Source organism: Hippopotamus amphibius, chromosome 6 (assembly GCF_030028045.1).
Source record: "Hippopotamus amphibius kiboko isolate mHipAmp2 chromosome 6, mHipAmp2.hap2, whole genome shotgun sequence".
In the NCBI taxonomy this organism is placed as follows: domain Eukaryota; kingdom Metazoa; phylum Chordata; class Mammalia; order Artiodactyla; family Hippopotamidae; genus Hippopotamus; species Hippopotamus amphibius.
The window spans coordinates 132,017,149-132,041,805 of NC_080191.1; the positions used below are offsets into that span (position 1 = coordinate 132,017,149).

At 38.3% G+C, this 24,657-nt stretch overlaps 1 protein-coding gene and 1 pseudogene across 1 annotated transcript; both read left to right on the forward strand.

The window, feature by feature from the left end:
- The first annotated feature begins 4,654 nt into the window (after positions 1-4,654).
- On the forward strand, positions 4,655-8,240 carry LOC130854974 (eukaryotic peptide chain release factor subunit 1-like; annotated as a pseudogene).
- Positions 8,241-16,461: 8,221 nt separating this feature from the next.
- Positions 16,462-16,803, forward strand: LOC130855860 (60S ribosomal protein L35a-like). The gene has a single exon (XM_057739889.1). The coding sequence runs from the start codon at positions 16,462-16,464 to the stop codon at positions 16,801-16,803; it is 342 nt and encodes a 113-aa protein (XP_057595872.1).
- The last annotated feature ends 7,854 nt before the right edge of the window (positions 16,804-24,657 follow it).

Below are 24,657 nucleotides of genomic sequence, written 5' to 3' on the forward strand. Positions count from 1 at the left end.
CGAACCCAGGCCACTTGCACTGGGAGTGCAGAGCCTCACCCACTGGACCATCAGGGAAGTCCCCTCCTGCTCCTTCTAAATTGCACAGTCTTGCATGCCTGAGGTGGAGGTAGAGTTTCCATAACCATTTATTTTATAAACTCAATGTGTTCTACATTTTTGCTTTTTATTTATTTATGTTATCTGTAACATATCCTGGAGACTGAGGAATTGGCTTGTACTCAGCTCTTGAACTTGTTCATTTGGTTTCTTCATCTCCATCTTCATCTTCATTTATTGGAGAACATATTAGGTGACCAGGGAGGTGACTGCAAGTTTCAATTGACACACCCTTTAGAAACAGAGGTATGAAGCTTTTCTATGAAGAAAACACAATGGATTCTGTGACCTTATGTCTTTTTCCCTAATCAATTAGAAGGAGGAAATGCCCCGACTACAAGCTGGAAACTTTAGGATCAAACAATCAAGGGTCTGTTTTTATTCAGAAAATTTAGAGAATTGTAGAAACTCTTAGTTGGAAGACACATAGAGTCATGTATAGATTGGTTTTCAACCCTGGCTGTGCAACAGGATCCCTAGGGAGTTAAACATTTCTAGCTGCACCTCAGATTACTGACTCATAATTTCCAGAGGCAGGCCCAGGAATTTGCAATTTTCAAAGCAATCTTTTTTTTAACTACAGGGAATATGACCCTAGTTCATGGATTGGCATTCAAGAAAGGTAAGTCTGGGCCCTTGAATTACTACCCCTGGCAAGTTTGAATCTTTGTTTTGCTGTCACTGTATGGCTATGGTGACTAAGTGGTCCTCTGGTGCACAGAGAAGGAATGAGAAAATGTTCTGTCAAGCATTATGTTGGAAATGCTCACGAGCACGGCCCCAGGAGCCAGACATCTTGTGCTTATGATTCCTCCTCTACCCCTTATTAACTGTGTGACCTCGGGCAAACAACTTAATTTTGTCTGTCTCAGTTTCCTTATCTGTAAAATGGAGATAACAGTAATAACCTCCTCCTAGTTTCATTATAAAGATTGAATAAGTGGATGCACGTAAAGCATTTAGAATAGTGCCCGGCACTGAGTATGGACAGTCCCTGACTTAGCGATGGTTCAGCTTACGATCTTTTGATGTAGATGGTGTGAAAGTGACATGCATTCAGCAGAAACCATACTTTGAATTTTGGTCTTTTCCCAGACTAGTGATAATACAGTATGATACTCTTGATGCCGGGCAGTGGCCGTAAGCTGTAGCTCCCAGTCAGCCACGTGATCATGAGGGTAAATAATTGATACACTTACAACCATTCTGCATCCATACAACCACTTCGTTTTTCATTCTCAGTACACTATTCAATGAATTATATGAGATATTCAACACTTTATTATAAAATAGACTTTGTGTTACATGATTTTGCCCAACTATGGGCTAATGTAAGTGTTCTGAGCACATTTATGGTAGGCTAAGCTGAGCTATGATGTTTGGTAGGTTAGATGTACCAAATGCATTTCGACGATGATATTTTCAACTTACGGTGGGTTTCTTGGGTCATAACTCCATTGTAAGTCAAGAAAGATCTGTATATGTTCAAAAAATGCTATTCTTTTTCTGATTGTGTTATTTATTACTCAGGAAAAAACAAACTTGTGAAAAAGATATTATTATCCTAATTCAAGGAGGGAAAGCTGAGGCTCATACAAAGTAAATATCATGTCCAGGTTAAACAGAGCTGGTAAATGTTAGAACTGAAATTTAAATCCAGATCTGATGACTTCAAGCCCATACGCCTTATACCTTAAGGAGCTACTTGAACGCTTCAGCTGATGGCTGAAATTACTACTTTCAAAGGCAAGAATTTTTATCATTGCATACTTCTGAGAAATAATAGTAACTGTGTGATGATGATTTATAAAGCAACCATTGAAAGACCATTTGTTGAATGCTTACTAATGCCAGTTGCTACATGTAGCACTTTGAATACATTGTTGAATCCTTTGACCATCATAATAACCCTGCAAGTTAGTTATTTTCCCTATTTATCAGACAGCAAAATTGAGGCTCAGAGTGGTTAAGTATGTTGCCAAACGTATAGTTAGAACCTGGTGGAACAGGTATTTGAACCTCAGACTTCCCAACTCCATCATTTGTGTACTTAACCACTTTCTTGAGCCTCCCTTCACTGCTTCTGGTTTTCCTTAAGATTCTAATGAATCAAACACTTAGTTCTCTAGGTCAAGTTAACTTTTAGGTCATTCAGAAAAAGCAATGAAGTCGTTATTTCCTAGGTTAAACATCCAAATTTCTTCAACAAATTGACCTCATTTTGAGGCCTTTCACCACCGAAGTCACTCTTCTCCGAATATGCCACCGACATCTTGGTCACTCAAACTGTGATGTGCTGAACTATACCAGAGAGAGAGAGAGAGAGAGAGAGGGAGAGAACACCAAGCGGCAGGAAGCCCACTCTGACTTCCGCCCACAGGCAATAAGTGCTTCTAAATAGGTCCACCCAGATGAGTCATTGTCATCTTAGTGTTGTAGCCTTTTTAAAAGCTAACTTTATAAAGAAGGGTTTGTTTTGGTTTGGGGCAAACCAAAAAAATTAATATTTGAAATTTTTGTGCTAATTTCTTCACAAGCAATATTTTGTTCAAACAGGTTTCTGAACTAGCAAAATGTGTAATTTTTTAAAAGAGAGGATACATTTTCGATCCAGACGGGATGTTGCTAATCAAAGACTATTTGGGTATATTGGTAGTTATGTAATGGATCAGAACCTGTTTTCACTCTTACCTGATATCGACCTGTACAGAGAAATGTCTCAATATCCAACTAATATGCATCCTACCATTTCAGGTTAAATTTTATTGAGTTCCCTTTACTTATTGAAGACGAATAAACTTAACATCCACATTCCATGCTTTTGGTTTCTACAGGGTAAGTGGTTGCTGCCCAGAGTTTCCCTCTGCCTGTATGAATTCTCTTAATTAAAGATGTTTGTGTTTTCGATTACGGAAAGAAAAACCTCTTTAATAGGCATAATAATGTAGTCTTCCTTTTAAAAGTTTTTGCTTCATTATTTTTAAATCATATGGAGTTGACTCAAGTCTCTAGAAATTGTCACATTATTCACGATGAAGAAATACTTCATAGCTGAAAACAAATGCGGTCATCTTTGGAAATCCATGAGATGTTTGAAGAAAAAAAAAAAGACACTGGTATGGATCCAGAGATCTTTTAGTTTCTTTCTCATGATCCTATTCCAAGATGATCAGAAGGGTTGGATGCAGGGAATCAATCTATCCTGGTTACTTTTTCATGAGAATTTCCACTGAACAGTGAGAAAAATGTGTCCAGTAATATGAGCAATGAAAAACAATATAATTAGTGGAAGTGTTGTTTAGTTTCCATGCCTTATTTTGACCAACTTCAAAATATCATTGCATGGTAAACTCTAAATTACTCATATAGAATCTCCACAATTTCTAGTTTCTTGGGAATTAAGGATTAGTAGCCCAGATTCTGGCGTTGATCGTTGTTTCTTTGACATTTAAATTTAAAGTTTGTTTTTGATTTGTTTAAAAATTGTTTTTGTAGTAGAAACTCCAGGCACTTTGGTCATAACCTAACCTGCTGGTGAAATTTTGAGTTACTACCTCAATATCTAGTCCTTCAAATTTTCTCACCAACAGTACCCAGATATTCCTTTAAAGAATTCAGTCAATTTCTAACTTATATCTTTGACCCAGCAGCACCAGGAATGGGCCAACTGATCAGGACTTCCCAACACCAACGCACCCCCATCAACACAGAGTGGTTACTTCAGGGAAAAACATGTGACTCAACAAGAGCCAGTGAGAGAATGAATCCCAGGGCTTGGGCAGGGACCACAGACTACTCTAAAGCAAAGAGAGATGAGGTCCTGAGGAAGAGCCAATAGCTTCTGGGAGGAACAATGTGGCCTAAAGCCAAAACCAACACTTCAGAAAACAGAAAGGAGAAATAGAAATTGGGAAAATGCTGATATGTGTTAAGGCTTTGGACCAAGCTTGACTTCTACCTCTAGACGTCTCAGTTTTGTGACCCATTAAATTTATTTTATTATTTAAAGCCCCTTTAATCACATTTGCCATAGCTTGTAGATAACCTTTCTGAGCCTCAGTTGTTTTGTTGTTGTTGTTGTTGTTCTTTTTTAATCAGTAAAGGGATGCTAATATTACCCATCTTTTTTTTTTTCTCTTAATTTACTTTATTATTTTTGGGGGGGTACACCAAGTTCAATCATCTGTTTTTATACACATATCCCCATATTCCCTCCCTTCCTTGACTCCCCCCCCCCCCCCCCCCCCGAGACCCATCTTATCAGGTATTTATGATGATTAAATCAGGTAACATCTGTAAAGCATGTGATGTGCTGAGTATTCAGGAAACACTTAATCCTGTTTCCCTTTCTTTTCCTCTCTCCTCACAGACTTCTGGGTACTGATGTGTAAAATCACTGTATGCTCCATTGATCCAGGGTGTTTTCAGAGAAGGGAGTGGTGTAGGATAAGGAGTGAAGTCATTACCAAGACAACAGTTCCCAGTGGCTCTCCTTAGAACTGACCCTACCTTAGTGCCTTTCCCAATAAGCATTAGAGGTCAGCCAGGTGGAAGTATGTCTGGTAGAAAAACAGACAGCTCCACAAGGTAAGTGGTAAAACAGGTAGCTAGACAAACTGGATTTTTCTAAGGACATCAGAGAGGGGCAACATTTAAACACCAACCGATATTCTGTTTTCCTGGGATATCAAGCTTATTCAAGACAATACACTTCGAGTGCAGATACTTAAAGATGGCTCTTAAAGTTTTAGGAAGCTCCTGATTAAAACAGATGCCCAGTCTAAACTATGTCAAACAGTTCCATTCAACTGTAAGGTAAATTTTTCATTCATTACACAATTTTGGAACAGGAAGAGATGAGCGCGTTCAAATTCTTGTTTGATAGAGGAGACACAGAGGCCGAGAGTGGTGAGGCGATTTGCCCAAGCCCTACAACCAGTTGAAGGCAGAGCCACATCTGCCGACACCCAGGTCGTGCTCTTTAAATAGATTGCGCTCCTCCCCCAACCCCTGCTTAGCAGACTCCACTTCACTTTCCCTTACAAACCAAGTGTCTGGCAGACACATAAACACCCATCAAGTCTAACACGCATAGCCAGTTTTCCCAAAGGCGGTACAATTGTCATCTGTGAGTCACCATTTAGTCTCATGGACACATTTCCCTGCTGTCTCACACGGACCAAGCGACTCACGTAACAGGGCACGTCTGATGTCTCGTACAAGATTGGTTTCACAACCTGAGCACCTCTCACATTTTGGCTGGATAATTGTTTGTTTCGTGGCAGAGGGTGAAGTGGGGGGAAGCAAGGGTGCACTGTAGGATGTTTAGCGGCATCCCTCTAGCCCGCTAGACGCCAATAGCACCCCCTTCGTTTCAAAAGCTAACAATGTCTCCCGATGTCGTCAGACGTCCCGGGGAAGGGGGTGCAGCACCAACGCACTGACGACCACTGCTGTCGAGACCAGCCTTCTTGCACTGGGGAATCCAGAAACCATTTTCTCTCGCAGTGCAGTCCCCAAGGCAGGGATGCAAAAGATTAGACGTAAGATGTGACAGACGTGTGCTTGGGATTTGGAGTAACTTTTTTCAAACTAAAAAATTGTCAGTTCTACAAAATAGACTCCATTTCTTTACCTAACAGGTATTCTAGGTTGGGAGTGAAGACCAAGCCTAAAAGGGTCTGAATACCTTGTTATTACCACAAAAATAAGAAATTATATATTAAATAAGAAAAATAAATGGGAAGATAACGCGTATAACGCAGCGGGGTGACCATAGGGAGTCTATGGAAAACAAGGGATTGAAAACTCACACGTACTAAGTCCCCTTCAAATTCCTGGGCCTTCCTTTTTCTTGGATGTCCTTACAGAAGGAGCACACAATGTTTTCGCTCCTGGGAACGTCTGCCAACTTCCTCCATGCCGTGGGTGCCGAACTTTTAAGGCAGAAGCTGGGCTAAACAACAGAAAAGAAAAAGGATAACAGTGAGATATAGAAATATGGAAAAAAGAAACACAAGAGGAAGCAGGAGAAAAAAAATAAAAATGAAAAGGGAGTAGGTATAAAGAAAAACTTGCCAGAGAATTCTAGCCCCAGTCCTAAACAAAACATTTCTTTTAAATTAGATTTTCTCAGCATGGATTCCTTTGGGGGGAACTAATGTAAAATACTTCTCTTCAGAAAGTCTTGCTTCAAAACAGCAATTGTGTTGCTGTCATTTAGAATACTTAACTATGTCAAATTCACATTATTAAATCTGATAGAACAAGAAATAATACCAAATACTGTATCAATCCTACATAATCAGTCCCTCTGAATACCATAATGTTCTGCTGCTATTCCAAGCTGTCCTTGGAGACAGCCACATTCCAGTAATACACAGAAGGTTTCCCTTTGGCCTTCATAATTGTCTAGGACAACACATTCTTACATTTCATTTTTAATCATCTAAAGCTTTTCAGATACACCAGAGTGCGCCTTCAATAGGACAATAAATGAGAACCAAGATTTCTAAGAGCCTTATGTTTCTTTCTTCTCATGGTTGATAACATGCTGTTTCTGCCTTGTATTGGATATCAGATGTGGAGCAGATAGCATAAGGAGGGGAAAATAAGAAGGTTATTCATGGGAGGGCCAGATGCATCTGAGAGTGAAAATAATTTCCTCAAACCAGGAAACCTCTTTCTTTAGAAAAAAAAATAGTATCCATTCATCTTAAGTGCTGAGATAAGACGATTTAGAATGATTTTCACCTTGGCACAAAAATCTTCAGTAGAAATAGCACTTTTAGAAGAGAATTGTAACACAACATTGTGAAACAAGTATACCCTAATTTGAAAAAAAAAAGGATTGAACGGCAATTCTTGGTAGGGAGAGAAAGGAGTAGAGGTACATACAAAAAAAAAAGAAACCTTTCCAACTCAAAAAATTCTCTGGGATTATAAATCAGATTATGAATATGCTCCCACATTGGGAAGATACAGCATTAGTGATGTCATGTTATTTCAAAAGAAAGCTCCGGGTTCAGTTTTTCTGCATAAATAATGAAGTAAATACTTTTTTAATACGTCATTGTATTTGAGTGACAACAAATTCCATTCAGAGGCTCTTACAGCACCACTTTCAGATGATAGCAATTTGGCTTCATTGTAATAGATGGTAGTGGTGCACTTTTTGGCACACCCCAAGGAAATATAAGAGAAGTCCTGCACAAATTCACTGTGGATCTCCCAAAGAAACATGGTAGAGGAGGTCAGTCAGCCTTGCGTTTTGCCTGTTTAAGAATGGAAAAGCGACATAACTATGTTCTGAAAGTAGCTGAGACTGCTGTGCAGCTATTTATTTCTGGGCACAAAGTGAATGTGGCTGGTCTCGTTTTAGCTGGTTCAGCTGACTTTAAAACTGAACTAAGTCAATCTGATATCTTTGATCAGAGGTTGCAATCAAAAGTTTTAAAATTAGTTGATATATCTCATGATGGTGAAAATGGATTCAACCAAGCTATTGAGTTATCTACTGAAGTCCTCTCCAATGTGAAGTTCATTCAAGAGAAGAAATTAATAGGGCAACACTTTGATGAAATCAGCCAGGACACAGGCAAGTACTGTTTTGGAGTTGAAGATACACTAAAGGCGTTAGAAATGGGAGCTGTAGAGATTCTAATAGTCTATGAAAATCTGGATATAATGAGATATGTTCTTCATTGCCAAGGCACAGAAGAGGAGAAAATTCTATATCTAACTCCAGAACAAGAGAAGGATAAATCTCATTTTACAGACAAAGAGAGAGGACAAGAACATGAGCTGATTGAGAGCATGCCCCTGCTGGAATGGTTTGCTAACAACTATAAAAAATCTGGAGCTACGTTGGAAATTGTCACAGATAAGTCACAAGAAGGATCCCAGTTTGTGAAAGGATTTGGTGGAATTGGAGGTATCTTGCAGTATCGAGTAGATTTCAGGGAATGGAATACCAAGGAGGAGAGGATGAATTTTTTGACCTTGATGACTACTGGGTAGTCGACATGGGTCCAGCAAAATGTGCCTCCCCCTCCAGCATCCAACCCAAGGAGCACACCCGTGGTGGAATCCAAACAGATCCCTGCCTTACAATTGGAACATTTCCAGAACTTCATCCATGAGCATTGGATATTGAAAAGAAAACTGAAACAAAACCAGACCCAACCCTACACTTTGGTTTGTCATGGTGTCAGCGCAGCAGCCTGCAACTAAGTTCCTAAATGCCACTTTGGACTAATTTAAAAAAGAATCCCAGTTTTTACTTTTACTCGATGGTGAAATTGGTTGCTCTAGTATTTTATGAAAAAAATGACTTTTTTAACCTTCATACATAGAAGCAAAAATACTTTAACTGCTGTAAACCTTCAAAGTTAATAGAAATGAGATCAAAACAATTTTATTTATTTATTTTTATTTATTGGTTGTGTTGGGTCTTTGTTGCTGCGTGCTGGCTTTCTCTAGTTGTGGAGAGCAGGGGCTACTCTTCGTTGCAGTGCATAGGCTTCTTATTGCAGTGGCTTCTCTTGTTGCAGAGCACAGGCTCTAGGCACACAGGCTTCAATAGTTGCAGCTCATGCCTCAGTAGTTGTGGCTTATGGGCTCCAGAGCACAGGCTCAGTAGTTGTGGTGCATGGAATTAGTTGCTCCGCAGCATGTGGGATCTTCCCAGACCAGGGCTCAAACCCATGTCCCCTACATTGGCAGGTGGATTCTTAACCACTGCGCCACCAGGGAAGCCCTGAAGTAAATACTTTTACTGTGAATAAAGAAGTATCTCAGTGGTCCCCAAACCTGACTGGCAACTACAATCAGTTTGATCCTCCCCTATACATCCTGACTCAACATTTCTGGGGTGAGGTTTGGAACTCTACTCCTCATGATTTCCCTAGATTATTCTGATGTTTTGTCAGGCTTAGAAGCTACAGAATTCAAGTTAAGGGACAGTTTTTAAAATATCCTTGTATTTTCTAGAGCTATTGAATATATTAAAAAAAATGACTCAATTTCCAAATATGCCACTAAATTTCATTCATTGCAAGGCCTTATGTGCTGTTGACCTTTAGAGGTCATACAGCATTTTGTTGAGCTGATGAAAAATGTTAACCCCTATTCTAGAAAAACACACATGCCTAGAAAGGTAAACATTTTATATGCAATTTTAGGGTGTCTATAGATTGCTGAAATCCATCCGTGGAGAAGAACACCTGGTTGAATGCTTGCACTTGAGATTTGTGAGTTAATAGTTCCAGTAACTCCCCCTCAAGTTTTAGCACTTGATAGCCTGTGTGTTTCTTGAAAGAAAGATGCTACACTTAAGAGACCAAGTTTCAGAAACAACCAGGAAAGCCACAGGCAGTAATGCAGATACTACGTGAGACTCTTAAGTGGTCCCTCTGCCTCCGGTCTTTTCCTCTCCAATCCATTCTCCACAAGTCAGCCAGAGGAATAGTTCCAAAGTGAGCCTGACTATAACCCGCCCATGTACAAAACACTCCAAGGTCCCTTTTGCCCTAGGGTTACCACCCTAGGTTACATGCTGTAGTAGTGAAGGGTGAGGTGCCACCTTCAATTGTTTTCATTGCCTTGCCCCTTCAGCATCACTGGATGCTTTTTAAGATACCAATGCATGGATACCACCCCTCGACCAGTTACTTTAAAAGCTCTGAGGGAAAAAGAATCAAAGGGGGTGGAGGTTCTAGCATTAAAAAAGAGGAAAGGGGAGGGGAGGAAAACAACTCCCCAGGAGATTCCCTTGTACAATGAGTCAGGACTGAACCACTCCCAGTCCAGAACCCACCCTGCTGGCCTCCAGGCCTCTAGGCTTTCTGTGTGTTCCTCCGTCTGCTAAACAACAGTTTTCCCTTTCTGCTTCTTTACTACCCTTCTTTACTTCTGAATTCAAAGTTCCCGGAGCTGGATTTGTTTTCCCTAATATGTGCCGTCAGCTCGTCTTCATCTGACTACATTCTAAGCAGTTTAAATGTAGTAGGGAGGTTTCGTATTTGGGGTTGGTCTTGTTTTGTTTTATTTGTCGCCAGTTCTAGAACCGGAGCCTAGTACTAAACCTAACACACTAAGTAGCCACTTATAAATATTTGATGAATAAGAAAAAATTCAGGATCCACATGTTAGTATATTCAGATTACACCAGGGTTTAACGGTCCTTTGCTTGGAAGGGCATGTGATACCTCAACATCGAAACTTGATGGTGCAGATGAGAATTTTTCTGTTTGCTCAGATCTCTCTTAGAAGATAGAAGCCAGAAAGGGAGATTAAACAAATCTCAGTTTAGTGTTCAAGCTCTTCCTTTTTAAAATTATTCTTCTAAGACTTCTTCCTAGAATCTAAAGGAAGTTGGGAATACTGTAGTTTATCATCCAATAAATATTAGTTAAGTGACTGAATGAGTGAACAGGTTTCAGTCTGTGAGACTTGGGTCAACAGGCTTATAGCTTATGAACCTGTGATATGTGTTCAAAGCACATCTCCCAAGTACATTTGGTCTGAAGTTTCTCTACGAAGACAACTTGATATTTGTTATGGTAGGTAATTTCGTACTAACAATATCACTTTGGACATTTTTCTTAGAATATATAATAATAGAGAACATTTTTTGAGCACTCTCTATATGTCACATACTTTTCCAAGGACTTCAGATATATTACTTGATCCTTTTTCTTTTTCTTTTTAATAAAGTATAGGTGATTCACAAAATTGTGTTAATTTCAGGTGTGCAGCATAGTGATTCTTTTTTTTTTTTCCAGTTTATATTCCATCATAGGTTATTACAAGATACTGGCTAAAATTCCCTGTGCTATACAAGTCATTAATTCTTTCCAACCTTAAAAAGAAGCTTCCATTATGATCCCCATTTTACAGATGAGGAAACTTAAGCACAAAGAGGTTGTCTAACTTCCCTAAAATTATACAGCTATTAAATAGAAGAGTCAAAAGTCAAATTCTGGTATCCTGGTTCCAGAGCCCATATTTTTAGGCACTCCACTAAACTACCATTCAAAAGATAGCAGCAAGGCTACAATACTGTTTAGTTCATGAAATATCTATTCAATCAGAATCCATACCTGCAATTGGATTTCAAATTTTTGAAGAAGAAACTAAATTGTTCTCCTTTGTGTCCTGGCTAAATAGAGGGTTGGCTAATGTTCTTTTCGAGAGAGAATTTATCAATATCCATCTTTTCATAGGCTCTAAAATTCATAATAAAAGCCCATGTTCCTATGGCCTTATTCTTAAATTTTTAGGTCAGGGAATACTTTCTGTCATTCATAACAAAATGTTTCTCCTCCCTCCCAAATAGCAAAAAATAAATAAATAAAAAGATAATAATGGAATCTATAAAATTTGGAGAACGGAGATCTAAACAGAATGCCCCCCTAATTTTTTTTTTAATTTTTTAAATTATAATTTTAATGTTATAATATTCTTGAGAGCCTATGTACCAGTTAATATGCTAGGTGCTGGTAATCTGTTTGTGAACATAGCTGACCAGTTCAATTGCCATTAACAAGTAAAGATATCACAGAGATAATTTCAGATAGTGATAAATGCTATGAAGAAATTAAAACAAAGTGTTTTGGTAGAGAGTTACTAGGTGGTGGAGTTATTTTCATTAATAATAAGCAACCCCAAAAATGTAGGAGGTAAAATTAATCATTTGGAGCTGAGATTAGTTAAGTGTTTTGGTTATAAAAGAAAGCATATCTCACTCTCTGAGCTGTCTTTAAGTTTTATCTGAAACTAATTTTTCATCAAACTTTAAAATTCCCTTTCTGCTTTTCATATTCTGTACTTGTAATATAAAAATGTCAATCAGTCTAATTTTTCCCCCTCCAAATGATGTCAGACCTGAAATTTGGGGAAGTTTTATCTCTGCGGTGTGTTCTATCAATTTGTGAATTTTTCATGGAAATGTTTCTGAATGGTGGTATCCCCAACCTTATCAATTTAACCTAAGACTAAGAATAATTAATTGGAAGTAAGATAAGAGAATGGGTATTTTTGTGTAGATAGTGCTTAATTTTATTTATAGAGCTGAACTAATTCTTGAATATCACTATAATTCTATCAGAAAACAAAAAAACTGAAAATGAAACACGATGTTTTATTTTAGTAACTCAGATTTACAGCTTGTATGATTAAAATATGGAAGAGTAAATTTGCACATTTGCACAGTTCAATTAAAAATTGTAAACTTTATTACAGAGTTTAAACTTGAAAAACTGAAAATAAGTCCACTGTAATTTTTCTTATCTTCAGTTGTTTTATAGCACTATTTCCTCAAACCATGTTTTCAAATCAAAACTACACCTTGGTTAAATATTTGACACTTGAGTCACTCCCTGAAATAGAATTTCTTTCCTGGGTTGTCTATGATTAATTCTGAATGGTATTAGGGATTTTGGCTACATACAAACCCACAGCTTTCATGTTGGTCCCTTTTGAAAGATGTAGCATTATACATACACTGTCTTTAAAATAATAATAACGGCAACAATAGAAACAACAACCCTCACCATGTCATATCAGGAAGGAATTGTTCTCTACAGTTCAGTGATTAGAGTGTGTGTTTTGTGAGACAGCCCTTGAAAATGGCTCATAATGCTTCCATTTTTCCTTTGGACTGCAATATATTGTTGGTAATAAAATCTATGAGTTCTGCCAAACACCAAATTGCAAATGGAGAGTGTACAGGGATTGCCATCCAATCTGTCACTGTTTATAGTTACCATCGTTAGTTTTAGTCTATAACTAAGGCTGAGACTCTCTTTTAGGCTTCTGACAGGCTGAATACATATTTGTTTGGTAATTACACTGAAGGATGTACAGCAGTCATGTGGTATTTTTATCAAAGGTGTATTATTGATAAATAGAGATGACTGAAATTGTATAACTTCTGACATACCAAAGGTCTACATAATAGCACATTTCAAGGTTTCTCTTTTGGAGATTAACTAGTATCACTTACTAAGAATTTGAGGTTGTAAAGTATGACAACAAAAATTAACATTTATCCAGTAATTTGCAATTTAGCGTGTTTCTTTCCCACCTAATTATTTGAATCTCACATTAATATTTTGAGATAAGCAAAAATAATTCAGTGCCCAGTTAGGAAGAGAGAAAAGCCATGACTTGGATTCATGAACGTGGACTTCAAGTTAGAATATGCCAAAGCCAAGGTGTTTACCTCAGTGTTCAGGCATGTATATTACCTTAACGCCTTTCTAGAAGTGAAAATCAGTAAAGTTAAGCCTAGAGACCAATGCTAACCTAAAACAAGTAGATTGCCAGTTATTTCTCCAGCAAAAGTGGGTTCATGTGGGATCAGCAAAGAATTATAACTCAAGGTTTGCAATCATGGTGCGCCACATGCAAGTCCCTGCAGGTCAAGGGAAGGAGAACTCCTTTATAGAGAGGAAAAGGAAGTTGGGAGAGCTGTAGTAAACAAAGAGTCCATGGGTTTTCATTGGCTAAGTCCTTGCCAGGAAAGAAGACGAGTCTTTCTTCTTCCTGTAGGGTCTGCTATTCTACCTGAGAGCTCCCCACTTCTGGTTACTCCATTCAAACTGAGATTTCTACTTATTAGTTTTCTACACCAATGTGTTATATGCTGGAGGGGAGCTCTGAATAGTAGGTTTTAAAGTTTTAGTTATCATCTATTTAAAAAAGAAAGAAAAAGAGAGGGGGGATGGGAGGAGGGGAGAAAGAGAGGGAGGGAGGGAAGGAGAGAAGGAAAAAGGAAGAAAGAAAAAGGAAAAAAAATAAGAGAAAGAGCTCTTTACTGCCTGTGTAATGTAAAATTGTTCGAAGCACTGAGCATTTCACGTTCTAAAGGGCATGATCTTATTTTCAAGACTTCTAGTGAGTTTTCAGTATAGTTTCTAACCCCACCCTGACTCTAAACTCTCTGTGTTTCAATTTTTCCATCTATAAAACTATACATGCACACGTACACACACATGTAATACATTTCAATATTGTTATAAGGATCAACTGAGACAAGCCATTAAAAAGGGGGGCCTCTTTCCTTGCTTTTGGTTTCCTTTTGGATGTATGCATTTTAAGACTATCCAGACTGAAATATATCTGTGCATTGTTTCAGTAACAGGGACCTGATGACAGAACTACACTGAATTAGGAAAAACTGATTTTGACACGACTTTGCCCAGTACCATTGTCCTCCTGCTGCATGTCTCCCAGACCAACAAGAGTTCTCTACATCAGGGGCCAACTGGATGGATGCCAAATACCCCACGGAGTAATCCTTCCCCAGCTTTTCTGTTTTAAACATGACCTATAAGTGTCTGTGAATTAAAAATTACTATTCTGAGGGCCTAAGAATAGTTCCTGTTTTTATAATAGGTAAATCAAATTCCACTAAGATATTACACATCAGAAATTTAGCTAGGTTGGTTGTTTTCAAAGTATGGTGATTAAGGGACTACATATTTTATTATCTGAATTCCTTGGGTAAATGGTTTGGATAAGGCAACAATATCCATTATCATGGAAACTTTTCTGTTACTAACCTGCTTAATCTTAGTTGATCTGTTTATATTGACTTCAGCATTCTGTAGTTAATTTAACCTGAAAACAGAGTAACATTTGCAGTTACAAAAATAATAATTTAGCTAACATTCTGTGTGCTTGCTAAGTGCTAGGCACTGTCCTAAGCAATTCACATGAATTAACTCATTTATCCTCACAACCATCCTGTTACATCTTCTTACAGGTGATAAAACTGAGGTTCAGAGCAATTAAGTAACTGTCCCAATGCCTTACTTCCATATTTGTGAATTTCTGGAATTAATTCAGCATTAAGAATATAAAGCTGTTACCTCTGCATATTTTTTTGTCAAGAAAACAGCACCATTCTGATTCTTAACCCAAAGTAAAGATAATAATTTTGTTCACAAATTGTTTACAAACTCATAGTAGTGGATTAATCCTTTTAGAACCTCTCTTGTGGTCATTTTACACAATTGTGTTTAAGTATATAGATAATCAAATCCTCCTAGAGAGAGGGGTCCTCTAGGCTAGGGCATCAGAACCTTTACATGAAATGAACTATTAAGTTAAAGCTGGTGAAGAGGTATAAAAAAATTTTTTTTCAGTAGTAACAATAGTGTTGCTCCTGTTCTCTCTTTTCTGATTTTACCTTATACTTTCTTTGTAAGAAAAAGAGCAGTCTTGCACCATGTAAACTGAGTTCACTTTAGAGAAGAGGCCTTTCATTACCCTAGGAGTTGGTATTAATATGAACTACTACTTTTATTTTTCCAAAGAGTGTATCCAAATTTCTCTTACACAGGTGGATGTGGTTAGGCTGAGAAATTGAACAGGGGGCTGATGATTCCACAGTAATGATCTCTTGCTTTTCAAAGGTTTCTTGTATTTGAGTCTTACTTTAAGGCCAGGATGACTTACTGGTGGAAACAAGACCAGTATTCTGGTTTTCAGTCTGTTTTGCCATGGAGAAAGGCTTTGAAAGGCAATGCAACAACCATCTTTACTGCAATTAATATTAGAGAAACTTTCAGATGATGCAAAAAGCTACACTAATTTCTAAGAGGGCTTTCCCCTGGCCTAACCAATTTTATTTTCTTGTATGTAAATTAGGAAAAGTTCTAATCTACCATAGTGGTGGCCTGAAAATGGTCTAATGGCTGCCAAGTGAAGCTGCCAGTGCTACCATGTGTTTTTTATGATGACTGCTGTCTTGAGATTTCAATGTTGTTTTCAAAGTAAGCTCACGCATACTGGTAATTTTCATAGATCCCTTAAGAGAGCATATTGTGCTTCTAGAAAACTTACCTGTGGTCCCTCTAGGGCAGTAGTTCTTAAACTTTTGCATGCATCAAAATCACCTGGAGGGCTTATTAAAATATTGATTGCGGGGCAACATCTCTAGAGTTTATGATTCAGTAGCTGTAGAGTGGGGCCCAGTAATTTGCATGTCTAACAAGTTCTCAGATTATGCTGATGCTACTTTGGAACCACTGATCTAGGAAATGCTGCAGAGATATATTTGTTGGGGTTATTATGACCATCCAGTGAGATCCATTTCAAAAGGCCACTGCACTGAATGAATGCCATGGATGTGGTTTTGTCGTCTGGGTAAAGTGCCTATGGACAAACAATCCTTGGATACACTCTTTGGAAAAATAAAAGTAGTAGTTCAAAACATTTGTTGTAAACTATTAAATGCATGTTAATACCAAGTTCCTAGGGTAATGAAATAAAGATCATGGAATGTAGATGGGGGCCTTTCTCTTTCAGCCATCTTGGACCCTGCAGAGGCCTGCTGGGAACAGGACTTCTAAAATGACAAATATGTCTGGAAGGTTGTGGTCCAAGGCCATTTTTGCTGGCTATGAGCGGGATCTAAGGAACCAGAGGGAGCACACAGCTCTCCTGAAAACTGAAGGTGTATATGCTCGAGATGAAACTGAATTCTATCTAGGCAAGAGATGTGCTTATGTGTACAAAGCAAAGAACAACACAGTGACTCCTGGTGGAAAACCTAACAAAACCAGAGTAATCTGGGGAAAAATAACTCGTGCTCATGGAAACAGCGGCAACATTCATGCCAAATTCCGAAGCAACCTTCCTGCTAAGGCCATTGGACACAGAATCTGTGTGATGCTGTACCCTTCAAGGGTTTAAACATATTGAAAAGTAAATAAATAAAACTGTGGATTTGTAAAAAAAAAAAAAAAAGAATGTAGATGGGGTCGGGGTGGCAGATGGAGAGGAATATTTGTAGGTTTAAGACTGTTTTAACTGTCAGCTCTTCAGTATTTATTTAACCAATCCCAGAAGACCATGCATCTGAAAGGAAAGACAACTGACAGTGAGGAGATACACACAATTCTGACAAGAGCTGAAGTAAACGTGTTTTCTGGGGTAAAGGACTAATTTCTTTATCTCTCCCCAGTGGGAAATATTCAGTAGATCACGAGAATTACAGATTAGTGCTATCATCCAATTTTCAAAAATAATTTGAATCTGTACAATTCTTCCATTTTTCTTAAGCTTAAAATAGAAAGTTATTTTCTGCTCATTTTTCTTTATAAAAATGTTCTTGTATAAAAGTCTGAAAAATTGAAAAGTGTTATCCCCAAATCTTCTTAATGTATAGGTGCTTTAAGGGTATAGCGTCACAAAATTCACAAAGTTTTCAAGTGGCATCAAATTTCATATTTTTCCATAAACTGCCCTTGTAACAATACCTTGAACCAACATCTTTTCGCCCTTGTAACAATACCTTGAACCAACATCTTTTCGCCCTTGTAACAATACCTTGAACCAACATCTCTGAAAAGTTCAAAGCTACTCCTATATCTTTATATCACTTATTCTCAAAATACCTCTGGAAGGATGCACATAAGATATTATTAAACCCTTTCTATAGATAGGACAACTGAGGCCCAGCCTGCTTGCATCACCTAGCAAACTAGTGGGGCAGTCTATTATTACACACTTGTTTTAGAATTTTAACATCCTACCTTCATTTTAAAGCCATGTTATGTACTATCAGGATGAAAAGTGTTCTGTTTTTGAATCAATTAATCCTAACTGATCTTGGTGAACTCTCTCTTACTATTAGAATATTCTTATTAACTCTTTTCTCTGTTTTAACAAATTTACATATACCTTTCTCATTTTTATAATGATATTATTTTGACTTTTTCTTTTTACAAAAGTAATATATATTTGTTGTAACAATTTTAGAAAAATATTACAAATAAAAATATTACAAATAAAAATAACCTATCATCCTATTACCCAGAGATGTCCATCAATGCCACTTTGTGAACATCCATCCATTTATTTTTCTATAAAATCCTTTAAGATGGAAAAGGATTTTTAATATTTTTATGTTAAAAACATGTACTGAAATTCTTTCTATGTTATGAATACTCCTTACAACCTTTCTTCCGGTAAATGTTATTGAAGTACAGCAGACATGCAGAAAAGTAAATAATCATCAGTGTACAGTTTGACGAACGAACATTCATCTGAGACCAAGAAAAGAACACTGACAGAACTCCTCTGTGCTCTGTGCCCATCTCCAGTCATGAGGCACTCCCAAAGTTATCCATTAGTTATTTTTGCCTTATTTTAACTAGATATAAATGACATACAGTACATACTCTTTTGTGTCTGGCTTCCTTTATTCAACATTGTGTTTATTATTATTATTATTATTATTTTTTTTTTTTTTTGGCACACGGGCTTAGTTGCTCTGTGGCATGTGGGATCTTCCTGGAGCAGGGATCAAACTCATGTCCTCCGCATTGGCAGGCAGACTCCCAACCACTGCGCCACCTAGGAAGCCCTAACATTGTGTTTATTAGATACATTCATGCACAAACTCTTCTTAGTGGCTGCACAGTATACTATTTAATGGATTACTATGATTTACTCAAGCATCAAAGCAAAAAACACTCTTCTACGTGACATTTAAGGCACTGTGAATTTCTCATTGTCATAAACAATGTTGCTCTGAGCATATGTATTGATTTGTTCACATTCTTATATAGTCCCTAGGATAAATTCCTAGAAATGGAAATGTTGGTTGTAAAGATATCCATGATGTTAAGACTTTGGATGAGTATTACCAGATTGCCCTTTAGAGTGGTGAAAATATATTTCCACCAGTAGAATGAGAGAGAAACTGTTTCCCAATATCTTCTTCATCAGTGCATGTTATAATTTTCTTTAATCCTTGAGGTTCTGATGATTTTTGGTCTCAACGTATTAGAGCTATTAATAGCAATATTTCTCAATTCAAATTTGAATTATTTGAGAGACAAGCACCAGTTTTTCTTTTTCAAAGCTAAGTTAGTCTTATATAATATGGTATTTGTATGAACCAGACTTTTTGTTTAGTACATTACTCTTCAGTTACTAACTTTTCTTAAATGCTAACAGACATCGTAATACAGGATTCCTCGAATGTGTACAGCCTGACCTAGCTAAATATTTCACTCCTCAAGTACGTATTGTTCCAGGGTGTGAAAGGAAATATAAATATTGTGTTCTTTACCTCTGTGTTTTAATTGCCTAAGTCTAGAGATTTACTAGTCTAAGTAATTATTGCCCCATGTTTTCGTAACTTGAGTGTTTCCTTCCCTAAAGTCTTTAAGAATTTTTTATTTTACTCTAAAAGTAACATTGTGTGAAAATATAGATAGAAGAAAACGAAAATCATCTGTATTCCCTCTACCTCATTCCTTGTTTGTTTGCTATGTCCCACTGCAGTCTTTCTGTTGCACATTTATAGAATTATTTTTCACACAAAATAACGAATTGTACTGCACATGCTGTTTTGTAACCTGCTTTTTTTCCTCTTAATAGATCATAGTTTTCCATCTTATCATTTCTTGATCCAAATAGCATCACTCACTCAATTAGTCTGTTATATACTTATATACCTTCTCCCTAGAGTGCTTTGTAAACACTTCCCTCTGGGAAGCAGTCAAATGGCTATATTTGTTTCCCAAAGTGTCACTGTTGTTTTAACTTCATTTATAAGTATGCCATGCTTATCAATTAAGCGTGCTGTCTCCATTCATAAAATGTATAAGCTGATGGTACAATGGTCAGTTAACTAAAAAAATATGCAATTACTGTATAAAACATACGGTTTTAAATTAAATTAGGATTTGGAACAAGACCAGTATTTTTCTAATTAAATGTGGGTTTGGGGGGCAGGGAGCTTATTACTATAGTTCCACAGCAGCATAATTATTTTCAGAAATACTCCTTTCTAGTTAACCTAACAGAAACTAGTGTATAGTTTTAGTTGTTTATACTTTGTGTACTTGAATAGACAATCCAGTGAGAGATATCTAATCCCTGATTTAACTTTTTGCCCATGATAAGGGAGGTAACTGTTATAAAACTTGGCTTCAGCCAGGAGGAGAAAAAAACTCTCTGAAGATCAACCATGATTTATTTACCAGGCCCAGTCAACGTTCAAGTATCTTAAAGGGTATTAAGCATGACAATAGGTGTTTGAAAAATTTGTCATTCTCATCCTTTGACAGAGCTAAAGCCACAAATCATTAGGTCCAGAGCTAAACTTGAGATGAAAGGTCATTGTTTTTTTCCACCAAGCTATCTAACCTTAGTTTAAGCACAAGCATAAAACCATCTGCTTACCAGGAGGCTGAGGAGCTCAAAATCCATCAACGCCATATGTACCAACAGAAGTGTGACTTCAGAGCCTCAAATGTTTTCAATTTTTTTTTTCATCATTATCTGCCAGAAACTTAGCTGGGATGATTTCCCTTTCCTTAAAATGCACTGAATTTCAGTTTAATTATGCAAGTCCCCTTCTTATTAAGTAATTACACACATTTTCTCATCTGTGTGTCTATATTTCAGAAGTAACTGCTTCATTTTGTTGAAAAGTAACCAAAAAGGGGGAAAAGAGATTTTATTTTCAATTTCCCTTCTTCCTCCCTAGGGGAACTAACACATCTTTCAAATGCATCACAAGATAAAGATGCTGACTCAGTCTCTTAAATCATCCCTGGAGTCTCCAGCACAGCCGTAATGAGACAGAGTTTGCTGCACAAGAACTTGTTTTATTAAGTGAGTGAAAAATAACTTTTCCTCCTCCAACAGTGCCCTTAGTGAAATAATTTAAGTCTGAAGGCAAACCCTCCTATACTTATCCCAAAACACAGGGGAGGGCAAACAACACAATTTCAAAATGACAAAATGGCTACTTAGTTGCAGATCATACTTTGGAAATCTCACCCAAAATGAGAGGTTAACTGGGATCAACATATGAAAGTAAAGTGCTTGCCAACTGGAAAAAAAAAAGACAAATCAGGTCGACCTTCAAAGAGCAAGGAAGAAAAAAAAGCGGAAAAACTTCTAGTACAGTTCATAATGATTATGCCTTATTTATGTGGATGGAGGTTTTGTCTAGATAATCTTTCACATTTGTGGCTTATAAAACATAAGTGTTTTTATATCAGTTACCTCATTCAATCCTCACAATGACCTTAAGAATGAGGCAAAAAATAAATTATCTTCCCCAAATTACAGACGCGATCTGTAGTTCAGGATTATTAAATGACTAGTCCAAGGTTCTATGTGGTTGGTCAGTGACACATGACCACTGGCTCTGAATGAGTCCTGCCCTACTGCCTTTTTAAACTAACTGATAGAAAATTATTTATAGCTTAAAAGGTTTCTGCACACTATAGTGACTCAGCTGTACCAGCGGAACAAAGGGAAGTTAAGAATTATTGGCACATATATTCTTCATAAAATGTTAAATTCGAGTGGTTAATTTCAGCATGCTCCATCCAAATCTTTCAAAGATGCTTACATTCACATAGTAACCACAGATATTTAAGTTCCCCTTTTGTTTATGGTGACACTGGTTGATTGAAGTCTCACTAATTTTCCTTTTGCCTGCTGGCAGAACAATTCAATGACAAAACAGCAGGAGGGAAAGGAAAGAAAATAGAGATCTGTATGTTCTGAAAATTCAAAAATAAAACTGATATTATTGATTGACTACAAAGTAGCATCACTCTGAGGATTACTTATTGATCTACTAGCTGACTACAAAGTAGCCTTCTAACTTGTCTCCCTGTCTCCTCTATTCCCCCCTTCCCTCTAGCGTGTAAATTGTTGGCAGATTATTCCAGGTGTAGTTATCTGGTGCAAACACTTCCATAAACTGGCGAAGAAAACACAAACTCTTCACCCTGGTATTCAACACCTCTGCAAACTAATAATACCTATCATTTATTAAACAACTATTATAGAACAGATATCTCAAAACAATCCTGGGAAATGTTTGGTTAGTTTAATTTGAGAAGTGAGAAAACTGAGGATGAGGGAGATTAAATAACCTTCCCGGAGTTGGGTATTTACACCAGTGGTGGCATCAGTGTCCAAACTCAGGCCTACCTATCCAAAGTCCAGCCTGTCTGTCTAGATTTGTTTCTGACAACTAGGGCATTTGTAGCCTAAATTAACATGAGCCTGTGGTGCTAGTTTGCAACCATTCTTGGCCCCATCACAGTTCCGTGCTGTTGTAGGGAGTTTTTCCACCTGGAATATTCTCCCCAATTCTACTGCCTATAGAAATGTTAGTTCTTCAGGACGAATCTCAAACACCACCTCCTCCTCGAGGTCTTTGCTGAATCTTATCTCCAACGATCTCTGACACGTGAAAAAAATCTCCCTCTTCTTTAAATACTTTTAGACCTTTGCATAGTTTTTATGGCACTTACGTTCCTCTTTTATGGTGGCTATTTTCCTGTCTTCATGAAAAGTCCACAAGCTTCTTGAAAACAAGAACTGGGATTTACTCATTACTAATATCCTTTTAGCCCTAGCAAAGATTCAGTGCACCAGGGATTCAGAGCTTCCACACAGATCTATAATTTTGAATAAGAAATACCACCTAGTAGCAGTCCAACCAATGAGAAGCCTCCATACTTTGGACTCCCAGCTTCCACCAATGAATTCTTTTGTTATTGCAGCACCCCCCCCCCCCCCCTCCCTTTTCCCTATAAAACCAAGTTCTGGTTTTGCCTGTGGTCAGCCGTAGTTCACCCAAGCTGGTGATATCTCTCGCTGTTTCTGAATAAAGTTGCTTTTGCTGGTAGAAAAAAAGAAAGAAAGAAAGAAAAAGAGATACTACCTAGAATGTACCCCATGGAGAACACAATTTCTCAGTCCACCTCAGGCCGGGCCTCGGACCCTGCTGCCTTCCCGCAGGCTCTCTCACACGCTCTCTCCGTGCGGTCGGCACCCCCCTCGGGAGCCCCTAGGCTTGGCGGGAAGGGGACTCCTCCGCGGCTGGTCCCGCCAGGCCTAGAGCCATCGGCGCGGCGCAGGCGGTGGGGTCGCCCTGAGGGACGGCCAGCGCAGGGCCGAGCGGGCGTGGAGGGGGCCTCCCCTTGCTTGGGCCCCGCTGCGGCCTGCAGCCAGACTCGGGATCCCCCCGCCGGAGGCCCCGCCGGCTCAGCTGCCAGCCCTCATCATCCCTTGGAGGTTTTCAGGGTCCATCAAGAAGACCCTCTCAGTACCTGCTGCAGAGAAGCTGAGCCTGGAGCACCTCCGCTTGGACCTGTACCACATCCCGGGTCTCTCGCTCAGGTTCCCCGGGACAGAAAGGTAAGAGCTGCCGGCGGCCAGCCGGGGGGACTCACTCCCCTCTTGAGGGCGATTTGAACGAGTGTCATCCAGGATTAGTGAAGTTCAGTCCCTCCCTAGAATTGTTTGGATCCAGGTATGGTAGAACTCAGAGAAATGTGTTGTGTTGTTTAATCTGTTTCTAGCAAGTTTGCATCCCCAAATCACATGTTCTAGAAATGTAACAGGTAAAGGTGTCTACAATGTGGCCATCAATGGAGTCAGTGGTTTGGGGGGTCTGTGAAGCTGGCTTAAAGGAGTCCATCCATGGAGGGAGGTGACCAGTGCTGCCCCTTGTAGGAAGGGTTGCAGGGTTCTGTGCGAACAAATCATATTTCATGGGATGAGACTCCGGAAAGATTAAGGATGAGGAGGACGTTTCGGGATTTCAGAATGCCTAGTTATTACTCTCTTTATTTGGGGTTGGTTACTTGCGTGCCTTTGCCTCCGTTTCAGCGTTTGCAATCTGGAAGAAAGTAGGTGAAATCCTTCTCTGCTGGTTTGCCTGCTTTTCCTTGATAATGATTATGAGACCAGCCTGTGGGTGGAATGTTTGTGTGGCCCTAGAAGAGTGCTGTTTGGTTATGCCTGTTTGCTTCACGTGACAAATCCTAAAAGCAGGTGTTGCAAAAGTCCTGAAGTTGCGGTTTTCAAACACTTAAACCTATTTTCTACTTGTCATCCAGAGGTCGTGAGTTGACTCGTCTTAAGAGATGCTTCATGTACATTTCACCTCACCCATACAGTTGTATTTGTATATTCAGTGCATAGTATTTTATTTCATGTGTATTCGGCCCTGAGTTTGGCAAGAATGGAGTGGCTTTCCCACGTCCCCCAACTCTTTATTCCACTGGAATTTACTGCTTACCATTTGAATTGGTTGTACTTTCTAAAGTATTACTATTCTAAAAGCATTCCTACACAGTTTACATTTAGGAAATCATAAACATGGGTGAGTTTCCTGTGGCAGTTAGGCAAAACAAAAGGAAACTTTTTTTTTCTTAATTTAAACTGTGTAAAAAGCTTTTTATTTTATTTTATTTTATTTTATTTTATTTTATTTTATTTTATGTAAAAGTGCTTTAACAGAGTAATGACTTCCTTAGCCATAGAAACCTGAAAAACTCAAGTTATGGTAACACCTTATTTTGACCCTTAAATTAATTTGTACTGCTCTAAATAAGCATATAATTTTATCAGCAAGTAGATGACTTAACCTAGGGAGAGTACACAGGATAATGGAAAGAGCCTTTGTTTGAGTAGCAGAAAGACCTCATCCCACCCCAGCCTAGCCCATGCTGCCACAGTTAGCCAAGTGACAGTGGACATAGTAATTCACCTGAG

Coding starts and splice junctions, on each gene's coding strand:
- LOC130855860 (XM_057739889.1), top strand. CDS start 16,462: ATGACAAATATGTCTGGAAGGTTGTGGTCCAAGGCCATTTTTGCTGGC.